We start from the raw sequence: 26746 nt of genomic DNA, 5'->3' as shown, positions 1-26746 counted from the left end.
AACATTAGCTTTTTTTTTTTTTATATAATGATAATAAATTAAATATAAAAAAATAAATTATAATAATCTAATTTATTTTTATTTTTATTTAAAATATTTAAAAAAATATAATACTAAAAAATTGATAGAAATGATAAAAAAAGAAATTGTATCTTTTTAGTGTTTTTATATTTTTTATTAAAAAAATATAAAATATATTAATTCAATATTTTTAAACAAAATATTTTTTATTTTTTAGTGTTTCATAAAATTTTAGTAATAAATATAAAAGTACGAAAAGATAAAAAAATTCTTTTTAAAAAACTATAATTTATATCTTTGTATCAAAAGATATTTTTTCTTAAAAAAAATAATGTTTTTCATATAATAAATAAATAAATAAATATTTTTATATTATTATATTCAAAATAATTGATAAATAAAAATATTTTTTTATATGAGATATCCAAATATAAAATTAATTTTACTTCTCTAAAAGATCTTTTAAAAAAAGATAACTCGAAAATCAATCTCTCAAATTTTATTTTATTTTCAAATAAAGTATTGTTCATACCCTGACCCAAAAGCTCAAAGCCAGGCCCAATCAAGTTAAAGGGTCCAATCTAAAAGATTGGCTTCCACTGCATGTCCGACCTCCTCTAAGAGGTCAGGTTCGACGTAGGCAAGCAACCAACGCCTATCCAAACGAGTAACCGCTTTCCCCAAATCTCTCACCCACTTCTAGAAAAGAGATCTCAACAACCCTAAGATAAAGGGGCGGTTATCCACCATTAAAGGTGGAACTATTTCAACGGTGGTTATTCGCTCATCACCTATAAATACACTGACACCCCTCAGGTATATTTAAGTTCTAATATACTTAAACCTGCTTAACCCTTTGTTGACTTAGGCATCGGAGTGTCTTGCAGGTACCACCCCCACCCTTTCAAACACACAACTCGGACGGCGGCTCACTGACGTAGGACAAGTCGGAGACCACCTTCCTTAAATGCTTGGGCCTCACACACAAGCCCAATCATCATCTGGTTTCAGATAACCCCCAGAACATTAGCGCCATTGTTGGGGACCTGGAGATCAACGCACAATGGCGGACGATCAACATGAAGACGAACACATTGCATCCGAGTGTGATCAAGAGCATCAAGACACAGTCAATAATGACCAGGCAATAATCCCTCTACCAGGAATGGAAGAACCGCGTGGCGAAGGTCCCTCAGGTGTTCAAGGACCGAGGAAAATCTCCTCTAAGGTTCACCAGACCGAAAGGGAGGGACAATCTCATTCCACCGACCTCATGGGGTTACTACATGGCCACCAAGGTTGACTGGAGCGACAGCGTGAAGCGGAGAGGAGTCTAAAGAAAGAGATTGAGCGACGAAAAGAGCTTGAAGAAAAGCTCTCGAAGCTGGAATCCAATCTCCGAAATAAGGACTCTTGCGCAGATCGAGAGGATACCCATTGGGGGAAGAAGACCCGTTCACTGAGGATATCATGAGGGCTAAAGTTTCTAGGAACTTCAAAAGCCCTAATATGAGCTTGTATGACGAGACAACTGACCCGAAGCATCACCTCAGTAACTTCAAAAGTCGGATGTACTTAGCCGATGCATCGGACGCTACTCGTTGCAAGGCCTTCCCAACGACCTTAATGAAGGCGACCATGAAGTGGTTTGATAGCCTTCCCCCTAGGTCGGTCACCAGCTTTGACGACCTCTCGCGTAAGTTCTTTACGCGATTTTCAATTAAAAAATATAAGGTCAAGCATGCCCCAAGTCTACTTGGAGTAAAACAGGAGGTTGGAGAGCCCCTGAGAGACTACATGAAAAGGTTCAACAAAGCATGCTTAGAGATCCAAGACTTGCCTACTGAGGCAGTAATAATGGGACTCATCAATGGACTCCGAGAAGGACCCTTCTCCCAGTCCATCTCAAAGAGACATCCGACTTTCTTGAGCGATGTACAAGAACGAGCCGAGAAGTACATCAACATGGAGGAAAATGCCAGGTTACGAGAACCGAATTGGTGACTTGGGAACCCTCAACAATCAAAAGAAAGGGAAAGGGAGCCCAAGAGAAAGGAAGAAGTCGGATATGAGAAACCCAGAAGATATCATAACTACACCCCCATTGAGAGTTTTCCTCGTAGATGTGTACAGGGAAATTGCCATACCGAGAAGCTTCCTCCCCATGTCCAATAAAAAATAAAAAAGGGGGGAAGTCGTAATGAGTATTGCAAGTACCATAAGCTTTATGCATGGGCACTCAACGAATGATTACTGTGACCTAAAAAATGTGATAGAAAAGTTGGTCAGAAAATGTCGGCTGGACAGATATCTCATAAAAAAGTCAAGTAGTCAGGGAAAAAGGAAGAGAGATGATGCAGACCTTAAAAAGATAGGTCCACTTCCACAAACTCCAGAGCGACATATTCATATGATTTCAGGAGGGTTTGCTGAAGGAGGACTTACCAAGTCATCTCGGAAATGACACCTAAGTCTATCAAGTCGGGAGCGATGGACCCGACCTTCCTACCATCTCAAAAGGGCTGAAGTCCAAAATTTTAAGCATCGACTTCATTGTTGTCGATGTAACATCTGCTTACAATGCCTTGATAAGCAGAACGACTTTAAATCGGCTGGGAGCGGTTGTTTCTACCCCTCACCTTTGCATGAATTTCCCGACGTCAGAGGGAATTGCTACTATCAGAGGAGATAAGAAGTTGGCAAGGAAGTGTTACAATGAAAGCCTGAACCTAAAAGGAAAGAGTAAGGAAGTTAATACAGTGGAGCTCAGAGGGGTCCGAGCGAAAGAAGAGTTACAACCACAGCCCGGAGGAAAGACGGAAGAAGTCCATATTGGACAATAGGTCGGAAATAACACCAGCATAGGAGCCAATATAAGGGCAGAACTGAAGCAAGAGCACGTAAAGCTCCTATGAGAAAATTTCAACTTTTTCGCTTGGAAAGCCTCCGACATGTCTGGGATAGATCTCGAGCTTATGTCGCACAGGTTGACTGTCTACCTAGGCTCCCGACCTGTCCAGCAAAGGAGACGGAAGCTCGGGCCAGAACGAGCTCAAGTGGTCGAAGAACAAGTACAAGCCTTGCTAGAGGCCGGATTCATCAGAGAAGTCAAGTGTTCGGCCTAGCTGGCGAATGTGGTGTTGGTCGAAAAACAGAATGGCAAGTGGAAGATGTGCGTCGACTACACTGACCTCAACAAAGCATGTCCAAAGGACCCATATCCCCTACCCAACATTGATGCCATAGTAAATTCCAGCTCGGGATATCAATATGTGTCATTCATAGATGCCTACTCGGGATATAATCAAATCCGAATGTATAAGCCGGATCAGGAGAAGACATCCTTCATCACGCCCAAAGCGAATTATTGCTACATGGTCATGCCATTTGGATTTAAAAATGCAGGGGCCACATATCAAAGGCTGATGAATAAGGTGTTCGCACCTCACCTAGGAAGCTTAATGGAGGTATATGTAGTTGACATGTTGGTAAAAACCAAGGATGATGCCTGCCTCCTGAACGACCTCTCGCAAGTCTTCGACACCATAAGAAAGCGTAGGATGAGGTTAAATCCCACCAAGTGCACTTTCGCAGTAGAAGCCGAAAAATTCCTAGGTTCATGCTAACAAAAAGGGGGATTGAAGCCAATCCCGACAAGTGTAAAGCAATCCTAGAAATGAAGAGTCCGGTCTGTTTGAAAGAAGTCCAGCAGCTGAATGGCCAACTTGCGGTGTTATCCAGATTCTTGGTGGGATCAGCACTGAGATCCCTACCACTTTTTTCACTACTTAAAAAAATGCAAGTTCAAATGGATTCCTGAAATCGAGGAGGCCTTTTAGGAGTTCAAAAAGATTTTGAGCCAACCACCCATCCTCACCCGGCCAAAAACAGGGGAAGAACTCGTATTATATCTAGCTGTTACCGAGAAGGCTGTGGCATCAGCATTAATCAGAGAAGATGAGGTCGGGCAACATCTCATCTACTTCACTAGCAAGGTGTTACAAGGCCCCGAGTTAAGGTACCAAAAACTTGAAAAGTTTGCATATGCCTTAATCGTAGCATCAAGAAGGCTCCGACCTTATTTTCAGACCCACACCATCAGAGTTCGGACGAACCAACCTATGAAGCAAATCCTTACAAAAATGGATATTACGACCAGAATAGTTCAATGGACCATAGAACTATCCGAGTTCGACTTGAAGTATGAGACTCAGACAGCAATTAAAGCTTAATGCCTCACCGACTTCATAGCAGAATATGCAGGCAACCAAGAGGGGGCCTCCACAACCTGGGAGTTATATGTGGATGGGTCCTCCAATAAAGTCGGAAGTGGGGCAGACATAATACTAGTTAACCAAGAGGGAACTCAGATAGAGGTATTTCTAAAATTTGAATTCCCAGCTTCCAACAATCAAGCTGAATATGAAGCTCTGATTGCTGGACTAAAGTTGGCCAAAGAAGTTGGTGCGACCAACGTGGTAGTCTTCAGTGACTCCCAAGTAGTAACTTCTCAGATTAATGGGGAATATCAGGCAAAAAATTCCAATATAAAAAGGTACTTGGAAAAAACACTGGAGCACCTTAGAGAATTCCCTAGGACTGAAGTCAAGCACATAACTTGGGAACTCAACGGTAGAGCTGATGCACTCTCAAAGTTAGCAAGTACCAAACCGAGAGGAAATAATAGAAGTATGATACAAGAAACTCTCTAGGAGCCCTCAGTCTCAAAGACGGATAACGGGCTACATGTCTTACCCGTTTCTGGCCTGGATCTCGGATGGATGACTCCCTTAATCGAATATCTGAAATTTGACATCCTACCCGAAGAACAGAAAGAGGAAAAGAAAATTCGGAGGGAAGCACATAGCTACATCTTGGTGCGAAATGTCCTTTATAGAAGAGGAATATCTACACCATTATTAAAGTGCGTCCCGACCTCTAGGACAGATGAGGTCTTGGAGGAGGTGAACAATGGAATTTGCAGAAACCACCTTGGAGTGAGATCCTTGGCTAGGAAGGTAATACGAGCTGGATTCTTTTGACCGACTTTACAAAAGGACGCAACCAACTTCGTTAAAAAGTGTCAGCCATGTCAAATGCATGCTAACTTCCACGTTGCTCCCCTTGAAGAGCTCATTAGCATAACATCTCCATGGTCATTTGCAAAATGGGGACTGGATCTACTCGGACCTTTTTCCCAAGCACCAGGCCAGGTCAAATACCTGATTGTAGGAGTTGATTACTTTACCAAGTGGATAGAAATAGAGCCACTGGCCAACATCATCGCATAGAGAAGTCGAAAGTTCCTTTATAGGAACATAATTACCCGATTTGGGGTTCCCCATTCTATCACCACATATAATGGCACTCAGTTTATAGACTCCACATTCAAAAGCCTGGTATCCAGCATGAAGATCAAGCATCAATTCACTTCGGTGGAGCATCCTCAAGCCAATGGGCAGGCCGAAACTGCCAATAAAATTATATTGGCAGGATTAAAAAAGAGGCTACAGGATGCAAAGGGAGCTTGGGCTGAGGAGCTCCCCCAAGTACTATAGGGATATAGAACAACACCTTACTCCACGATTGGGGAAACACCTTTCCGACTTGCATATGGAGTGGAAGCCATGATCCCGGTAGAGATTAATGAGTAGAGTCCAAGGGTGAGATTCTATAACGGGGTTGACAATATTCAAGCCCAAAAAGAAGAGCTTGAGCTACTCCCAGAGGTTCAAGAGCAAGCGCAAATAAGACAAGCAGCCTTAAAAAAAAAGATGGCAATAAGGTACATCCAAAGAGTCATTCGAAGAAGCTTCGCCTCAGACGACTTAGTCCTCATCCGCAATGATATCGAGATGAACAAGTCGGGAGACAGAAAACTCGCTGCAAACTGGAAGGGACCTTACAAGATAACTGAAGTATTGGAAAATGGTTATTATAAAGTGTCCGACCTGGGAGGCTCCGAGCTCCTAAGGTCGTGGCACGCTTGCAATATGAAGAGATATTACAGCTAAAAGCGAACCTCGCTCCCTGATGTACTCTTTTTCCTGACTTCACAGTTTTTTTTTCAAAGAGGGTTTTCCTGAAAGGGGGTTTTAACGAGGCATCAAAGCGAGGGCTAGGGGCATGAAATTTATCCCCTTAGTAGCCAAAGCACCCTTTTAAAGTTACATTAGTAATAATATCTCTCCCTTTATTATCTTTTCTTTAGAATTTTCATTTACCATTACTACGATACGCACCAACTTAAACTCGAGAAAATACAAAAATCCATTCCCCGACCTATATGGTCGGCAAGATAAAGTGACGAGGTACAAGTCGGTGTAAAGGGATTGTAAAAAGACGAGCATAACAACTCGGCAGTAAAAGGCAAACGACTTACAAGTCGGAAATCCCTGAGTAGTACAAAATGCATCGCGAAAATAACCTAAGTTACGATTCAATAGTAAAGATAGATTGAACGTCTAAGCTAAAGGAATGGAAATTAGAAATTGCGGAAAAACGCTAAGAGACTTTTTCTAACAAAGGTACCACAAAACCTTGTCCAAATAAAAAAATTGCTTAGTAAAAAGCTTTCCTAGACAGTAGCAAAATTACCTACTAATAAAACAGGACTCACAGGAAACTTCACGAAAATAGCTACTTTGTTAAAGTTCCATTAGGAAAGGACCAAACATGCCCAAAAAGTTTGCAGCAGTTGTTAAAGATCCTTAAAGGATCAAAAGTCAAGAAATCATCAGCAGAAACACATAAAAACATACATAAAAATTGTTCATAATAAAAGGTCCCACAAAACGGGCCTTAAGAGCAATTTCAAATAGAGCTAATTAGAGGGTTGGAGTCACCATCAGGAGGAGAAGGTAGGTCGGTCACAGAAGTCGGAGGATTCGGAGGGATCTCTTATGCAGCAGAGGTCGGAGTAGCCTCGGGTTGAGCAGATGAACTTGGCAAAAACCCCTCGAATAAATCAGTCTCAAGAGGAGCGGACTCAACTAAACGCTGCCCAGCCGTCTTCAACTCGGAATCGGTAGGAGGGTGAGGAGGAGATACAATTTCACCATTAATAACAACTTTATCAGGGTGAAGAGGTGACAGATCTAAGTCGGGAGCCAAAACTCGGACTTATTCTTTCAACACCTCAAACACCATTTCGGTACCTTCAGCCATAGATTCCTCCAAGTCCTGGTATCCCTCCCTAAGCCGATCCAAATGCTCTTGAAGCTCTATTTTATCTGAAAAGAAGCGCACATAATTCTGCTCGGCCTTCTCCTTCAGACCCTCAGCCATAGCCAAAAAGCCCATCAATTGCTTCTCCCTCTCACGAGACTTGGAAAGCTCGTCTTTTAACCAATCCATCTCCTCTGTTAACCTTTTCTTATCCTCACGAAACATGGCTAGTTGAACCTCGAGAACCTCTAAAGAATGCTGGGTGGCGTTCAGAGGAGTTTTTTCCATTTCCTTGAGAAAAGAGGTAACACCCGAGTAGTACGAATCACCCCTCGGATTAAAATTTGAAGATGGTTTATGATAGAGGCATCATCCATGGCAATTGAGCAATGGGAAAGGATACGCCTCTCACAGAACTTCACTCCATTAAAAACAGAGTCACCAATGTTAGAGACACTAGACTCTGAAATTTTCCTCTTCTTTAAAACAGGCTCCGAGGAGGGAAGAACCGGAGGGGTAAGCACAAAGGGAGGAGGAGGAGGAGGGGTTGGAAGATTTACCGATTTGGCCAAGCCAGAAGAAGTCGCCCTTATATCCGACTTCAGAGGAGAATAAGTAGTCGAGGTCCCGCCTTCTTGTAGCTGAGCAGCTCGGGCCCGGGCGTTTCTCTTCGCCTCCTGAACTTTTTGATATGCTTTAGATCCGATTTTCATTTTTTCTACAAAAGAAATGAAGGCACATCAATGAACAAGTCGGGAGAAACAAGAGTCATCTATGAAACAAAAAAGTAAATGGCTACCTAATTCGGTACGGACATAACTCGGAGTTTCGAAAAGGAAATTTTTTGTATTGAGATTTGGAGCCCGTCCCCAAGCTTCTCGGAAGAATTCAACTACAGCCTCTTCGACTTCATCCAAATCTACCAAATGGTACTTTTCAACAGAGGCTGCCTCTACCCAGTATAGAGGAAAGCGAGGCTCATTATTTTTAGTAAGAAAGAAGGGATGGTGACCCTCTACAACTCGAACTTTGAAAAAGAAATTTTTGAAATCATGGAAAGAGTCATCAAAAATCGAAAACACTTTCTGGCCCTGGATAGCGCGGAAAGAAACCTGATGTTGCTTGTTCTTAGAAGAAGCACTGAAAGGCTTGGTAAGATGGAAAAGAAAGAAGAATATCTTCAAAGAAATCGGAAAATCAAGCTTGCGACTGACGAGCTGGTAGATCTTCATGAAACCCCAAGAATTAGGGTGAAGTTGAGAAGGAGCAACTTGGCAGTAAGAAAGAACTTCAGTTTCAAAATCGGAGAAAGGAAAAGTCACCCCAAGTCTGGTGAAGAGACAGTCATACATAAAAATAAAAGGGGGTCTGAATCTACAATTTTGCCAAAACAGACTCTGTCCTCGGGATCAGGGGCAACTAATTCATATTTGACCTCATCCTCCCCAGTGTTACAGAGCCTGTGGTGTTTCCGAAACTCATCAACAAAAACACTATCTACCAGGGGAACCTCACAAAGAACAGAGGCGTCTACCCATCTTAACAGATCCTTAGGAACCCTCGAAGACATTTTTGAAACAGAGGGGCAAGACATAAGGGATGATATACCTACATTACGCAAAGAAAAATAAAATCATCAAAAAACCAAGTTGAACAGGAAAAACTTTCTTAAGCAAAACGGGGACCGTCAACAGTCTAAAAAAAAGCAATCTTTCAGAAAAAAGAAAATATGCAAAGCCTAAAAAATTTCCTAATATAGTACAGCGGCAAAAACTGCATATACACCAAGTACACTCTAACACATCCAATTCGCTTAAACAGAAACAAGGCAAACCCTACAAAGTTAAGAAAGAATGTTGGCCATGAGGAACTAACCTTGTCTGGGAAGAAGAAAATGTCAGCGAGGATGAAGCAAAACGCCGAAACCAACGGTGCGGAGAGTAAAACTCCAAAGTACCAAGATATGTAAGAAAGCGTAAGAAAAAGTTCGAAGAGAAGACGAAAAAGAAGAAAGAGAAAAAGGGGGGAAATATTTATAAGACACCAGGGGCATAAATGTAAAATAGCCCACTCATTAAAGGTGCGCCGTTACTAATGTAACCACTCACCACGTGTTAATGCGAGAAGCCAACGGACGCGATGGTTAGAAATTCAAAATCACATCGGTTTTAAGTCAAAATCGCATCGGATTTCCGACTGGAATCAGTACTCGAATCTGACTCGAACAAAGAGGTCGGCCTCGAGTAGGGGAACTGTTCATACCCTAGCCCAAAAGCTCAAAGCCATGCCCAATCAAGTTAAAGGGCCCAATCTAAAAGATTGGCTTCCACCGCCTGTCCGACCTCCTCTAAGAGGTCGGGTTCGACGTAGGCAAGCAACTAACGCCTATCCAAACAAGTAACCGCTTTCCCCAAATCTCTCACCTACTTCTAGAAGAGAGATCTCAACAACCCTAAGATAAAAGGGCGGCTATCCACCATTAAAGGTGGAACTACTTCAATGGTAGTTCTTGGCTCATCACCTATAAATATACTGACACCCCTCAGGTATACTTAAGTTCCAATATACTTAAACCTGCTTAACCCTTTGCTGACTTAGACATTGGAGTGTCTTGCAGGTACCACCCCCCACCCTTTCAAACACACAACTCGAACAGCGGCTCACTGACGAAGAACAAGTCGGAGACCACCTTCCTTAAAAACACTTGGGCCTCACACACAAGTCCAATCATCATCCGATTTCAGGTAACCCCGAAACAAGTACCATTTTGACATCTTATAAATATTACTTTATTTAATTATTTTACCAAAACTAAAATATTTAGTTTGTTAAAATATTGGTTTAACCGTTTTTATATTTATGTTATATTAATATATATTTCAAAAGAAAAATTTGTAAAAAAATACAATTGTAACTAAATTTTTTAAAACAAATATATTGTATACGACATCTTCTTTTGTATTTTCTTATAAAAAAAATACGCTTCATCATTTACTAAAAAATACTCTTTATCATAACATGTTAGTATTTCATGTTATTTATAAGTTGACAATTGACATATCATTATTATTTCATTATGTATGTCTAAAATTTGGATCCTTTGATGGTGCAATTTCAGTTCATAAAATAGGTAAAGAAACACCAGTTCATAGCTCCCCAGCCCCCAAGTCACCATTTCTTTTTTCTTTTGGGACTGTGGCACCAATGCACCATAAAAAAATTGCTACTAAAATTGTAGGTGCATCGTGAGTGGATGAACTATGGACCGTTTTTGCTTTAGTAGGTTCGTGCACTCATGTCTGATGCACGTTTCTTCTTTTTTTTGCCCCCTTAAAAAGAAAAAAAAAACTTAATGGTGGAATTGTTTCAAGTTATGATTCAGGAGGGGAAAACAATTCAAGTAATCACAGGAAAATGTATAATTAGTAAGTGAGATTTGGAGACTTCATGAATTTAATGGCCACTACTATGGACTTCAATGCCATATCAATTTATTCATGAGCGTCATTTATAATTTATTAAATAAAATTAAATGAATATACAAAGAAGAATATTTATGACACTATAAAGTGAAAGTATATCTCCAAAATATGATCAAATATTCAGAGAGTAATTAATATATAATCTGCAGGTAGATTTTTCGTCCAATAAAAATCTTAAAATTTTGTCTAGACTTAAAATAAAATAAAATAAAATAAAATAAAAATTAAAAAAGAAACAAAATTTGCAAAAGAAGATGGCGTTACAGTGGTAGAAACATTTACATCAGAGAAGGGAGACCCTCCTGCAGCTGAGTCTGAAATCGATCAAAGTTCAAAGGCAATTCTTTTTTTTCTTTCCTGAAAATTCAAACCTAATCCAACCCTTTTCTTTTCCATTTCCGATTTCATTTCAAATTGACCTCGCCTTCACGCACCTTCCCTTAGATCCCCAAATTCCCACCTCGCAAAATCTCCACTTTTCCCCCATTCCGAGGAAACCATAAACCATGCTCGATCCAATGACTTTTTGAATTCCGTGCTTTCTCTCGGAGCTCCCCCTTCATCTATCTTTGGATTTTGAATTCTCTCGCTTGGGTCGATGAATAACATGCCACAATAGTGTTCGAAGGCTAAAAGGTGATTTTTTTTTTTTTTTTCATTTTTGGGTTTAGCTCTGTGTTTGAAGAGGGCAGAGAGAAAGGGAGTGACTGGCTGGTTAATGGGGATGGGTTCAAAATTGGAAGGACCGTCTACCCCAGCAAATCGACGTGACCCATATGAGGTTTTGTCTGTGTCAAGGGACTCTTCCGATCAAGAAATTAAAACTGCTTACAGAAAGCTAGCTCTCAAGTACGTTTCTTTCTTTACTCCTCCTTTTGTTTTCAATATAGAAATCCCATTTAGGTTGTGTGATACTGATTTTTTGTTTTAGCTGAATTTATGTGGATACTTGTGTATGAGTTTCCGGTTGTTTATGAAGCTGTTGTTTTAGCTTGCTTTTAGAGTGCTGTATCCTTTTCTGTTAGAGTCATTTATTTTCCTCAGATAGGCTGCAAATGGAAGAGTTATTTTTACTTCTTGTTCTTGTTCCGGAAGATTTTGTATGTAAAGCATTAGCTTAAGTACTTAATATCGAGGGAATAATTGAAGAACATGTGAAGGTGGTGAAGAGGACTCTTATCTTATTAGATAACCTTTGATGTTGTATATTGCACCAATTCCCAGATGGGCATGAGTGCAGAGAGGACTATCAAATCAATTAAAGCACTACTTAGATATTTATGTCAGTTTTTTATTTGAATCCTGTAGAATCAAGGAGTTTTTGTAGTTCTTTATTTAATGGGAATGACCTTGATAATCATGAAATTATGTGGGATCTTATTGTATGTATCTATGATGGATAGGTATCACCCTGACAAGAATGCCAGCAATCCTGAAGCGTCAGAACTATTTAAAGAGGTTGCTTATTCTTATAGTATCTTGTCCGACCCGGAGAAGAGAAGGCAGTATGATAGTGCAGGATTTGAGGTCCCTTTCGTTTCTTTCCTATGCGAATGCAGAGCTCTGTTTTCTCTTTTTTCTATTTTTCTTTTCCAACAAGACATTGGGGGGAATCCATATTTATCCGCACAGCATGCAATATAGGCATTTTATTTTTCTCAAGTTGGAAATTGGACCTGCAAGGATGTGTTATATCTTCAAAGCTACATTACATCTTAGGAAAGAGACTGAGTCAATTCACCCTGCTTGCCTGCAACGTGTACTACATATCTATACTTGATTCATTTGACTAAAGTTATACGTGTCATGTATGTAGGATAATATGAAGTCCAAGCCATTTGTTTTCATATAAAGTTCATGTGCATATGTTCTGCTTTTGTTTTCCTGACTTGTATCCTTTAGGTAGTAATTATTAATTATTATCTTTGCCATTAATTGCATGTTAATTCTGTTTATGCATCATAAATTCATAATTTTTATTTGCATGTTAATTCTTAAAAATGTACGTTTCAGTGGTATTATACTTCTTGTTGGAAGTGAAATTGTTTTGCTTTTATGTACTATATATTTTTCATTCTCTAAGCTATTTTGCCAAAAACATATCAGGCACTTGATGCTGATAGCATGGACATGGAAATTGACTTGTCTAATCTAGGGACAGTCAACACAATGTTTGCAGCTTTATTCAGGTGTGACTTTGGTACAAGGCTGCTGCTTGATTTTGAAAATTACTTGACTTCACTTTGCTTCTTATTCTATTTTATTATAGCAAGCTGGGTGTCCCTATCAAGACAACCATTTCAGCTAATGTTCTTGAGGAAGCTCTGAATGGGACAGTTACAGTCAGACCGCTTCCTATTGGAACATCAGTGAGCGGAAAGGTTCCTGCTTTCTTTATGATGAATGGAGTTTTATATTAGTCGCCTTGGTATTGTATTTGTTCCACTTATGTCGCAAGTTGCAGGTAGAGAAGCAATGTGCTCACTTTTTTGGTGTGACAATAAATGAGGAGCAAGCTGAGTCAGGGATTGTAATAAGAGTTACTTCAACTGCACAAAGCAAATTCAAGGTACCATTGTACCTTTGTTATAGCAACCCTCTAACTTTGTTAGTCAATCTGGTGCAGTTTTTGGTATTGGTTGATGTTATTGGATTTTAATGCTTGAGGTTGATTTTTCAGTTACTTTACTTTGAACAAGATGCAAATGGTGGCTATGGTTTAGCACTGCAGGTAATCTTTGTTGTTTTAATGCTTCTACATTTAGTCTCCTTTCCTTGTTAGACTGATTTTACCAAACTAAGTGATTCTAAATTGAAATTACGATAAGCATGGTACTAAGCTTTTCATAGTTGATTTGTACATTACACATACTACAATTAGTCATAGAAGTAGTGCATGTGCAATTACAATTGAATGTATATTTAGTAAATATTGCATACATTTTTTTTTCTGTACAGGAAGATAGTGAGAAAACTGGCAAGGTGACATCTGCCGGAATGTATTTCTTACATTTTCAAGTGTACAGAATGGATTCAACCATGAATGCGGTATGAAGTTAGGTTTCATTGCGTTCCTTTTTCCTGTGTTTTAAGTGATTTTTTGAAAGTGACGGTTACTTTTAGTGCTATGGTACAGTTAGCAATGGCCAAGGATCCTGAAGGGGCTTTCTTTAAAAGGTTGGAAGGTCTTCAACCTTGTGAAGTCTCGGAACTAAAGCCTGGCACCCATATATTTGCTGTTTATGGTCTGAATAATTTATTTTTGCTTTATCATTCTTTGCTTTCTAGGGATATTTTTATTACACAAAAAATCTATTAACACTAAATCAACTTGTTATCGTTTAGGGGATAACTTTTTTAAGACTGCTAGCTATACAATTGAGGCAGTATGTGCAAAATCATATGAAGATACCACCCAGAAACTTAAGGACATTGAGGCTCAGATTTTAAGAAAGAGGAATGAGCTACGCCAATTTGAAGCAGAATATAGAAAGGTTACTATTTGCTTTACTCAATCGTGGCTTATGGTTTGTCTTGAGATCCTTACAGTATTTTGTCTCTTAATTGATTTTCAGGCATTGGCTCGCTACCAGGAAGTGACAGAGAGATATGCAAAAGAAAAACAATCTGTATGTTCTTTGCTGTAGTGACAACTGCATTTCTGGAAATGCTCCACTTGCATAATTTTTAATTATAATGTTTCCCTTACCTGAATTAGTTAAAAGTTGAAAAGATCATCTATCTGATGAATTTTGGCAAGCTAAATCAATTACAAATTTCTGACCCTGCTTGCTAGCATTCATAATCCATAGCAATCGTGAACCCATTTTTTCTGTGGTTTATTCTAAAAGCGACTTCTATCGAGAGAATATAATTAAATTTCTAGTTTCAATCCTCTTAGTCTTAAACCTATTGAAAATTTTAGTCATCAGTCAATATTTGCACTTGCTAGTATAAATTTATAATATGATGTAACTTGTGTTATGTCACTTTTCCAACCTTGTTGACTCTTATTTGCTGCACAGGTAGATGAGCTTCTGAAACAAAGAGACGGCATCCATTCATCCTTCACGATTGTCAAATCAACCAATGTTAGCGGGACTGCTAGTAATTTAAGCAATGGAAGCTCTAGCAAAGTTTCTGGTGATGAATCCAAAGGTGATAGCCCCGGGGAAGATGGAGGGTCGGATGGGAAGGACAAATCGGCCAAGAAGAAATGGTTTAACCTGAATCTTAAGGGCTCTGATAAGCGGTTGATTTAAAATGAAGATAGATTGTGATTATCTCCATCAATCTCAGCTTGAGTGTCAATGATGGCATGGCCACAAACACAGCAGCCTGCAGTGTATCTTCTGGAATATTTTTGTTTTTCTTGGTTGGTGGTTTTTTAACCAGGTTTGTGAACTGGTTTTGTTAGCCGTTCGTTGGTATTTAGTGCATTCCAGGTTATATATATGTCTCTCTTTAAGTCTTAATTGTTTCCAATATTTTTGTCATCAGTGAGATTCATATCATCCAATTCCCTTGTAGCTTCCTCAACACAAACATAGTTTTGATATTGTAATCATATATTCATTTTTGTAAAAGGTATCACTTTCATCCATCCTTGCTCTTCTTAGGAACTTCTTAAAATGTTCACCTTTCTTTTTTTTTTTGGACATGGCCTTGGGCCAGAGAACTGGCCTGACCCAGACAAAAAAAATCTCCCTTTCAATCTCTGACATTGTTTTTATAATTTTGTATTTGTTAAACAGAATATTATTATTGTACTAGTCCAAAGGATAATTTTACAAATCCATGTTTACTCTCTCTGTAATTCTATTAGTACCAAGCTAATTAGAAATTGGAGAGCTAACTGTAATTGAATGAATTATGGGTTAAGATGGATTTTGTAACTAACCTGCCATGGATAAGGGAGTAGGAGAAGGGTATTAGTAGTAACAGAACTGGCTCTTCAAACCTCACCCATCACTATCTTACTGTTTCTTCTGAATTTTTGCATTTTTCTATTCAACTATTTTTCCTTCTATATTGTTTGTGAATTTCCTTTTCTTAGGTACTAGTTACATATTCTAACTATTTTCTCAATCCAAATAAAAATTTAGAAGTAGGTACTTATTGGAGACCGGAACAAAGATTATAAATTAGTTTTCTTAAGCAAATGATTATTGGTCTTAAAAATTGAACTCCTAAGAAATTTTGGAGACTGATTAGAAGATACTATTCAGCTATCATTTCAGTAATTTGCCAATAATGAATGTCTTACCTAACCCTTTGAACAGTGTTTAATTTTTCACACTCTTTATTACTTACTTCCTTGACTTGGTTTAATTGATTTTTCTCCTTCATTCAATTCCTAACCAACATATGGAATCAAGAACAATAATTAGCCAAACTTTTCCATGAATTGATGTGAACTTTGACACACACTGAAAGACATACATATATTTGCATCTGACAAATAAATAAAATAGACTATACTCCAAGTCCAGCCACTAGCAATTTTGTGTAACTTGTTGGGCTATGTTTGTACAACGAAACCACCACCTTATATCAACTCACATTTTTATTTTATTTTATTTTTGATTGAAAGGTAACTGATACATACATACATACCTATATATAGTGACCATACTGAACTTCATGCAGTACTATATTCAAGAGTAAAATAATGAAAACATATATGAGTACAAGGAATTTCTTTTTCGAACAAACAATAAAAAAGAAATCTTTATAAATTATCATAGTTTGAGAACACTTCGTTGCATAGCTATAAATTAAGTTATTGATAGAATCAAGCAGCTGTAAAGCGTATTTTTTTTCTTTTTTTCTTTTTTTTTTTCCCCGTTTAGTGACAATATATAAGTTCGCATGTCAATTATTTTATCACAATTTTTTACATAACGAGAAATTTTTAAACTTATTTAATTGGCCTCATATTGACTTAAAATTGTGTTATTAGTTATAGGAATATATTTTAACTATAGGAATCTGAATAAAATTTTGTCTTTACGTTAAAGACAACAGTTCCAGAAAATTGAAAGTTGTCCAATGTTTCGATTAATTAATGCATCCATAAACAAAAAATACTAAAAGAGAAGTTAATTATTAAATAGTTTGCAAATTTAAAAAGAAAAAACATGCATACTTTTCCTAGTAGGAACATTTGGAATCTAGGTTTCAACGTGAACATTGTTGCTAAAGAAAACTATTTCTAAATGTAGAAGCTGAAAATTAAATAGGAAACTAAGCTGGAACACCCGAAATTGGAAAAATAAGTGAAGTAGTGATGTGGTCAATGAAGAAAAATAAATAAATTTGTATAGATGCAAACAGTTTAGTGCCCATGTGGCATTAACTCTCTCTACCGTGCAAAGTAAACTTTATACTAACAACAACAATAATGCTTCTCTTTTTCTTTATAATATAAGATAGATAGAGTGGTGTTAATGTTAGATTTTGTCGTGTCATGCGCAAATGTCCCCTATGCATGTCTTTGGGTTATATATGTTATGTGAGTGGCAATAGTATATATTAAAAATAAATAAAATAATATATGTATTTATATATGAATGATAACTAATTTGATACCATTTTTTATATAGATTTTTTTATATGTACATAGCCGCCTAATAAAAAATGTTTCTTACTTTTTTAGCAAAGCACCCACTTGTTTTTGTCTATCGATATTGATGAAAATTCCCCTTCTCTCTAGAACTTAATTAGTTCACGGGAACTTCAAATTAAAAATTTTATTTTTAAAAGTTATAATTTTACTAATTTCCTCTTTCTTTTCATCAATGTGGACATTCTAGAGATTAGCTTTATTTGAAGTTGATTAGATTATATTAGATTGTAGGAATTGTTATGTTAAATGCATTAAGAGAGAGAGAGAGAGAAACTACACATGACTTAAAGGTGACTCCACAGAGCCCCACAAAGGCTCCAACAAATTGGTTTAAAAATTTGAGATATAAAATTAGAGAAATGTTATTTGTAAACCAAAATCAGCCACTAACATCAGTCAGTCACTAATATATTTGTGTATAAATATATGTGTGGTTTAATATATTTTTAATGTATATTTATATTTTAACATGTATTTTATATTGGTGGTTGAGTTTGGTAGCTGATTTTAGTGTACACGTAGTATAACCCATAAAATTATTAAATGAAGTAGGTAATGTCACTTGGAATACATGGAGGGGCTAATTGAGTCATACCCACATTGTTTGGGGAGTGCTTAAAAAAATATTTGAACATTTCTTAGTGGAAATGATTTCCAAGTTGAAAACTAAGTCATATTAGGGTTATCTTTTTTATCCTTTTCAGATGCTTCCAAAGTAATGGTTGCGAAAAGAAACAAAAATGATTAGAAAGTTAAAGGGGGTTCTAATATGATAGGACCATGTTGCTTAATAATCTCTTATATATTGTTCATACTTTAATTGGTTATTGTTACTTGACAATTGACATAAGCACAACTTGGTGGGCCATAATCACGATTCTGGTAAATCTTAAATGATAATATCGGTATCACCTCAATCAACAACAATAAAAGAAAGCATAATTAATCCGCTCCAAAAGTGGTTTTCTATCAAAATTGATGGTGGAAACCATTCCAACAAATTCCAAAAAAAAAAAAAACTAAATTAATATAAGAATTTAATTTTGATGTTCTGTTAATGTAAAGTAGTTTTACACGTACATTTAATTATATAACGTTACATCAGTAAAAATAACTGCTTTTGACATTGACCGCGCGAATAGTCATCCGGATGTGATTATATGACTGTGTAAAATATTTTATACTGTTAGTGCATCAAAATTAAACTCATTAATATAATATCATTCAATTTGTAAAACGTGTCTTCATAAAACTTAAGCAAAATTAAAGTAGGTATTTGAGAGATTAATTATACAACTAAAGAATAAAAATAATTATTAAATAAAATGCATAACTATATATTAAATATTCCAGAAAAGTAAATTTTATTTAGATAAAAAGGAAAAAATATTCCCATCTTTAGTATGTTTTATATTTCTTTAATTTTTGGTAATTAATTCAAATATCCTTTAATTACACTTTTTTGTATTATTCTAAACTATGTCATGGATAACAATATTACTGATACTCAAAATAATAATAATAATAATGATAAATAAAATATAATAATAGTACATGTTTTTAGTTACAAATCAAAACTTATGAAATTTGTGAGTGTAACTGAGTGAAAAGTTATCATCTTTTAAATTGTGTCATCTATAAAGATTTTAAAAAACTACTAAAAAAATTAGTTATTAGTCGAATAATTAACATTGTATTGACTTTGTCAACAAAATAAATATATTGGGACTAATTTTATTACTTTATTAAATTCATGACATTGAAGTCACACATACAACTAGTTGAAAGACAATTTATAAGGATGAAATTTAAAAAAAAAAGACAAATAGATCATTGACTTTTTGCTCCGCAGACATTTTTGTCTCCGACCATTGAAAAATACTTTTAAGTTTCTGACCTTCACAAAACTTGGACGGATCAGTCTCTGATGGAGGCATTTGGACGGATTAGTCCCTGACGGAGAGACTGATCCGTCCAAATTTTGTGAAAATCAGAGACTTAAAAGTATTTTTCAATAGTCAAGAACGAAAATGTTCATGGAACAAAAAGTCAGACCTATTTATCTTTTTCTCAAAAAAAAAAAAAAGTGAAAACCCAAATTTAGTGTTAATAAGAAGACATATAATTGTGAAGAATGAATAGGAGTTGTAAAAGTTGTGATTAGACAAATATTTGATTATCTTGAACTTACATTCATGCTATAGATTGAAGAGTTCATGTGGGGACAAGTGCAACAACAATTGCATGTGTGGTCCCAATGTGGGTAGCACCTACCTATGTTTGGTTTTGTTAAATTAGTGTGGAGCCAATCATATGTGTAGCTTCCCATGTGTTATCACTTATCACCCATCATGGGATCGGAGATATATCACTTGAGTTCATATGCCTAGCTACATGTTCAAACCATGACCTTAGCTTCTCTACTCTCAATGCCATTAATTCTTCCTTTCTTACTAGCTATGCCCTACCTTGAGAATTTTCAACCTATAACAACATGCTACTTCGTCTTTTGTTTTCTACCCCAATCTGTACGTTTTAATTTGTCTACATCTTTTCACTACTGCTTTAAAATTTAAATTATTATTAATAGTAAGATATCTATAAAATCATAGCTCTAACTTGCTAGCTAGCTAGGACACTATTTTAATTTTTCTCGGGTGTCACAAATCCTAAACTGTAAGTACTTGACCCCCCTAGCTACTACATGTTATGACAATTCCACAAGTTTATTAGGTGGATGCATGAATCAGTCACACAAAGGATGCACTACATACCAATAATGTTAGGTAATAAGTTCAGCACCTTAATATATATACAACTTCCAAAGTCATGGAAAATGTGATGATTTTATTATGTTAACAACAGAGGAGTACAGTTTAATCATGATCTCAAATAAAATGAGTTGATGAACTAACTTTTTCGACAGAATACATGAATTGGACCTAGGAACATGTACATGCGGTATCAGACAATACTGTAAGCAAAGAAATTAAAGTAGGGGAATACTTGGCATTAGAAAACAAATTAATGAAATTAAAGCCATTTAATTTGTAGATGGCAATAACATATATAGGATAAGGACAAATATTGGTACCGGTTGATACTATTCAGTATTCACTAGTCATTAGTGGTCCCAATTACAAGTAGTAGTGATTGCTCTAATTAAGAGAACACCGCCATTCATATTATATTTCATCTTCTTTTATGATGAATGAGACCATAAATTCCTGTTCGACCACCATAGAGAGGTTTTGATTATTAGAGAAATTTGAGACGGAAACAAGTGATAAAATATAAGATGAGAAAACACTGTATCTAATTTAAAATTTTAAAATGTTCAGTTTATAGATTTTTTTATCTTATAAATTTTTTATTTTTTTTGATCTCGGATTAATTTTATACGCTTCTCACACTCGCATCGTTAACCATTCCATTAACATATATGTTTTCTGTGATGTTAGTGTTAAGCTGAGCTGATTCCTTTAGCATTATATATAGTGCGATTGAAGTGGGAGTGGTCCAATTCTGGTTTTTGCAACTTGAAATATCGTATCATTGTTGGATCTGCATATATATATATATAAAGCACAAAGCTTTTTGTTAGGTGTAGTATATAGTACTATATAACCATTTATTATTTTTCTTTCACAACTCCAGGTTTATAAAAGCTTATCAGCATTTATATATAGATCGAGTTTTTACCTTTTTGAACAAATAAATAAAATTCAACCATCTTAAAATGAACTTTGTAAAAGACACTCGACGTTTAAGCAATCCACTATAATATATTATGGATATTATGCTAGGAAAATAATAATTTAAAGTTATTTTTGTTTAATTTAATATTTATAAACTTATATGTGTAATATTTATAATTATTATTATATTTAATATTATTCAATTATCTGGTAATAGTTAAAAAATATAAAATAAATTAAACAATAATTAAATTATACAAAATAAAATATTTTTAAGCTGTTTTGAGTTGATTTAATTTTATTATCTTCTAAATATTTTTGAATATATTAATAGTACTATATGCAAGATATTTCTTATTCGAGGGGCTAAAGTCCTTTTATATCCGAACAGAAATTACAGGAAACTTTCTCTTAAATAAATGAAGAAAGATGAATAGAATAGAATAATTAAAGGAAGTGATCTCCAGACCTAATTGCTGATCATTATTTTATACATACATATAAGTCTAGTTGAATATAATGAAGATGAAGGTATCATAATGGGTCAACCTGATTGACAATGGAGCAATAATTGATTTTAGAGTTCATTAGGGTATTTTCGATACAATTTTATGGGATTTAATTATTGAAGCCCAGCATAATAAGGCATAATAAATTGAATGAGCATTATTATAGAAAATTGCATTTTTTCAACATGTTTACGCAAATTGAGTAGAAATTTTAATAGAACACTCAAGCACGAAATTGAACGCAGAAATAAGGTTGAGAGTGAGAATATTCAAGATTTGATGCTTTGGGACTTAATTTTGTCTTATTGCTGGAAAAAAAAAAGACGGTTTAATATTGAGAAGAATCAATTAAAAATAAAATAGCGTGAATTAATGAAGGTCAAGGAAACCCAAAACTGCGAATGAGTAATAGCTCAAATGACATAGTCTCTCCATACTCAATTAAGAGGTTGCGGATTCGAGTCTCATATCTTTGATTAAAAAAAAAAAAGAAAGCCCAAAACTAATCGTAAATATTGGCGGTTTAGTTGTCATGAATAAAGTATGTTGAATAATCTAAATAAGCGGGTCATTATTGTGTTTAATTAATAATTATAATTACAATATATAGTAGTAAAGTAATTTCTATTATGATAGTTCGAGACAAAGTACTTAATTTTTTTTTTCATTTTATTTTTTGGGCAGAATTGATTTGGCATTTGAAGTAGATTTTGCTAATGATCACTAATAATAATCGGCTCAACATAAAATTCACCTTTCACTCCAAAAGTGATCTATCTATATATTAAGGAAATCTAAGATTTTTATTTTCTTCCAATGAAAAATTTTGACTAATTTAGGAGGGCTTTGAAAAAAACAGACCCTAGAAGGGGGGACAAGGTGGGTCACATTAGGAGTTGAGACGAAGACTTGATAATTGAATAAGGCTTTATTACTTTGTTGATGTTGATTATTATTATTTTTTTATTTTGTAAATTTGTATGATGAATATTGGCAAGGCATTATGATGATGATTAATAATTATGGTTTTTAATTAAGTGGGAGACTACAAGAGTATAGAAAGCTCTCTCACTCTCGTAGTTAGTAAGATTCGGATAGATCTCTCCCAAAGCTAGCAAACCAATTGAAAATTATGCATTTCAACGTCAATCACGCAAACATCATAAACAATAATTCATCATCATCAACGGGTAATGGTGGGGACACAATCCCTAAGTTTTGTGAACCCACACCCTGAACGCTCTTATACTCAATTTACCATACACTATTTTAACACTTTTTTTTTAATGAATATTTTAGATTTTTATGTATTTCCCAACGCTAAGGCTCAGGATCCAAGTAAAAAGGCCCAACCCAAAAGGGTTGAGCCTTTCATTACACCAACCAGATACGAAGTCGGCTATCTTCACGACTTGCTCTAAAGAAGTCGGTACGAGGACTAGCTGGCAGATAAACCCTCCCTCAAGAAAATAATTGCCCCTAGAATCTCTCTAACCACTTCCAGGAGCCATATCTCAACCTCCCTAAGATAAAGAGACGGTTATTCCCCTTGAAAGGTGGAACTACTTCAACGGTGGTTATAGGTTTATCCCTATAAATACACTGACACCTCTCAGGTATCTCTAAGAAGTCCAATACTTTCTAGACCTGTTTTGCTCCCTTTGCTGACTTTGGCATCGGAGTGTTTTTGCAGGTACCACCCCCTCTCCTCTCACGAACAAGTCGGACGGAGCCAGTGGATCGTCAACCCACTTGCAGGCCTCCTCTTTCATACGTTTGGGCCAACCAATACCATCTAGCCCATTAATTTCCGGTTACCCATCGTAACATATTTCATTTATTTTTATTTTTAATTTTTTAAGTTATTTTTAAATTCCATTAGTCAAAAATTATTTTATTATAAAAGAATTACTCAAATAAAAATATCAAAAATATTTTTTTATAACGATATTTTGCATAAAAATATAATTTATTTATTTGATCACACTTTTATAACATATCAAAATTCAATTTTATAATATAAAATTATTAAAATACCCACTTTATTATATATCTAAATTTGTTTAAGAATTTATTATTAGTGCATACATGAACAAACCATAAACTGAATATTCAACTAATATGATCTAAATGAATTATTTCATTTATTTTATTAATATTATTAAAATGCAGAAGGTTTCCAGTTCCCACTAATTTGTTAATTTCATGTATGGATGCATAATTTGACTACTATAGTAGCTTTGCATGTTGCATGAGGTGATGAAAGCTATATTGCCATGATAGGAAGAGAGAGAGAGAGAGAGTTGGAATTGGAATGATGTGAAACATGCGTATCTTACATGAGATATGAATGGATGAATGTGATGGTGACACGTGGGGGCCAGTGGGACAGGTGTTAGATCTGAGCGTCATGTACATTTTGGCTTAGGATCTTGGATGCTATCATGCTATATGAATATGATATGATAACTCCTATCTTATGTATGTAAATGTAGGGGGCTACTTTGACTTCGTCTAGAGTGAAATAGTGTGAGTTGGTGCTGGTAAGGTAAGCTTGTCGGCCTTAAACATTCACCAAACATAAAATCTCATCACCTATTTAAATTTCGTTTCATTTTTAAAAATATCGGCTTCCTTATATATATTTTTTAAAACAAAAATATTATTTATATATTAAAATTAACTATTATATATATATATATAAAATTTAATTTATTTTTAGTAAATATTTTATGTTAGTAATTAATTTTAGTATACATCTTGTATAATTTTTAAAATTATTTTACCCATAAATTAATAACGCCGGAGGTATTACTTTATATTAAGGATAAAACCAATATAAAACAAAGATACAGACTTAAAATTATATTTTGCAAAAATATTTAGACTAAAAAAATAAACTGTTTTTATAAAGAGTTTAATTTTAATACACTATTTTATACAATTGTATAATCACATTCGTTTTTTTGGATCATCATTCACGCGATTAATATAAAAGATAGTTATTTTTATTGATGTAACGTTATATAATTAAATGCACGTATAAAATTATTTTACACGCTCACTGAGTACATCAAAATTAAATTCTTTTATGAATACCAAAACTAAAATTAACTATATTTACAGAGATTGAAAACAAACTTAAACATTTTTCCACTTTCAAAAGTGACAATTAAGTTTGTTTATGTTATATATTATACTTAAAATCAAAACAGAAATGAGTTTCGAACAAAGATAACCATTGTATTAGAGTAGATTCAATCGATATTTCTTAAATCAAGTAGAATAATAACCAAGCATAAGGTAGATGAAGCTCTATGTTTTTCAATTTTGTACTTAAGGATGGATTTGAAATCAAGAACATAAATTAAATTAATTTAGAGAACAATTTTACCTGCTGTTGTATGTTATTAATTAGTTGCTCTTTGAACCTCAATTAATATTATTAGTACGACATATTTCACCAGGTGTTGTATGTTAAAAGACATCATGAACACTTATTTATATATATATTTGTAATTTTGTATTCGAAAAAGTATGGTGAGCCAATGGAATATTTATACAATGCGTACAATAGAGATTTAGAGAGTATTAGAGATATAACCAGTGTTACTTTTTCTCATCAGCGTAAGCTTTTGAAATGAGTGGTATCATGACATGATATTAGAGTTTTAGATCCGAAAGGTGGACTCTTTTGTATTTGTACACTAAAATCGGCTACTAAAATTAATCATCAATATATTTGTATAATATATATACATACATGTGTGATTTTATTTATTTTTAAAATATATTTGTATTCTAATATGTATTTTATATTAGTGACTAATTTTAATGACTAATTTTAAAGTACGCATAGCATAATCCTAAGGATTAGGATAGGTGCAACTTCAGGATCTAATATTTGGGCATGGCAGCATGCATGCAAATTGCAATTGCTTTCCGAATTATTTGTATCATAATAATTATTTGCTTCATCAGGGTGTGGCTATACATATTGGATAGAGACATGGGCTTCACGGTGCCTCCTTGGATTCATCAATACTTTGGTCTTACGTTAAAAAATAAATAATTAAATACGAGATCACAAAATTACCCCCAGTCAGAATGAAGAGGAAGAAAAACGAAATTAAAATTGTTGTGATTTCAAAAGGAACGAGCATGTATTTTGTAAGCTGATGATGTCTCCAAGTCACCAATCTCAACTGATCATGTCATAGAAGAAGAAGAATTAAAAAAGGTGGCATGAGCATTATGGAGAGTTTATTTACGTACGTAATATATTTATGTGTGTGCCTGTGACGTGCCATATATGATTTGGGTTCAGGAATAAAATTAGCCGAGTTTTGATGAGTTGAATTAGATTGTTGCTTCGGCAATGTTTATTAGTTGATCAAGCTATCCAGTAAGCTTTCTGATTGGCCGTCTTAACGCAAACTTCCAAATTCATGAAAAGAGGGAAAGCAATTGCCACATACTCATATAATATAAACATCCATGCTTTATTATTTGTACTTTTCAAACCTAATAATAATTATTAGGTTACTACTGATCATTAAAGCATCTAATTATTTCACTACATTTGCATATATATACATGGGGTGTATTTTTATTATAAGTCTAGTTTATATATTAATTATTTGTATATTATCGGTTTCAGGATTAAACACATGGTTTGAAGACAGGCTTACTTATAAATTTATACAAAATATGTGTATGTATGGATGCATTCATAAGGTATATGAATTAAAATAAAATATTTTGACGAAATGATTGCTGATGTTACTCAGGTTAATGTGTTTTGATGAGTTGGAATGATAAACTAACGAAGGGATGGGTCCAATGAAGTGAGTACTAGACTACATACCATATTATATTAAATAATGTGTAGGTGTATGTGTGTAGTAATAAAATACTAGGTTGGTCGTAGATAGAAGATGGTGGTATGTGGGAAGGGCATTGGTTGAGAGAAGGAGTTGGATAGTTGAAAGAGATCGAGAAGAAGAGACCACTGTTTTCAAGGTGCGTCATACCTAACTCGTATAATGTTTGATGATGTGAACAGTGCCTCGTACGTAGCCAAGTGTGTGAATTGCTGAAAACAGAATCATACATGCTTCGTTCTGATCCCAACCCAATCATTTCATCCTAGACTTCCTATCTGTGCCATACTCCCCTCACATGCACCACCGCTTCAAAGCTCTATATATTTCTACCAATTTAAAATAAAATAAGCACAGA

The 26746-nt window shown here is 35.1% G+C and overlaps 1 protein-coding gene across 1 annotated transcript; it reads left to right on the top strand.

Moving 5' to 3' along the window:
• Positions 1 to 10784: 10784 nt before the first annotated feature.
• Positions 10785 to 15273, top strand: ARG1 (Chaperone DnaJ-domain superfamily protein). Its single transcript, XM_021111078.2, has 11 exons — positions 10785 to 11519; positions 12074 to 12197; positions 12777 to 12859; positions 12940 to 13051; positions 13135 to 13239; positions 13351 to 13401; positions 13629 to 13718; positions 13807 to 13915; positions 14016 to 14164; positions 14246 to 14299; positions 14696 to 15273. Exons 1-11 carry the CDS (start codon positions 11389 to 11391, stop codon positions 14930 to 14932), a joined length of 1245 nt encoding a protein of 414 aa, XP_020966737.2. The 5' UTR covers positions 10785 to 11388; the 3' UTR covers positions 14933 to 15273.
• Positions 15274 to 26746: the final 11473 nt, after the last annotated feature.

This window comes from Arachis ipaensis, chromosome B9 (assembly GCF_059453495.1).
Source record: "Arachis ipaensis isolate K30076 ecotype BB chromosome B9, ASM5945349v1, whole genome shotgun sequence".
Taxonomy (NCBI): domain Eukaryota; kingdom Viridiplantae; phylum Streptophyta; class Magnoliopsida; order Fabales; family Fabaceae; genus Arachis; species Arachis ipaensis.
This window is presented reverse-complemented; position numbering and strand designations above follow the sequence as displayed.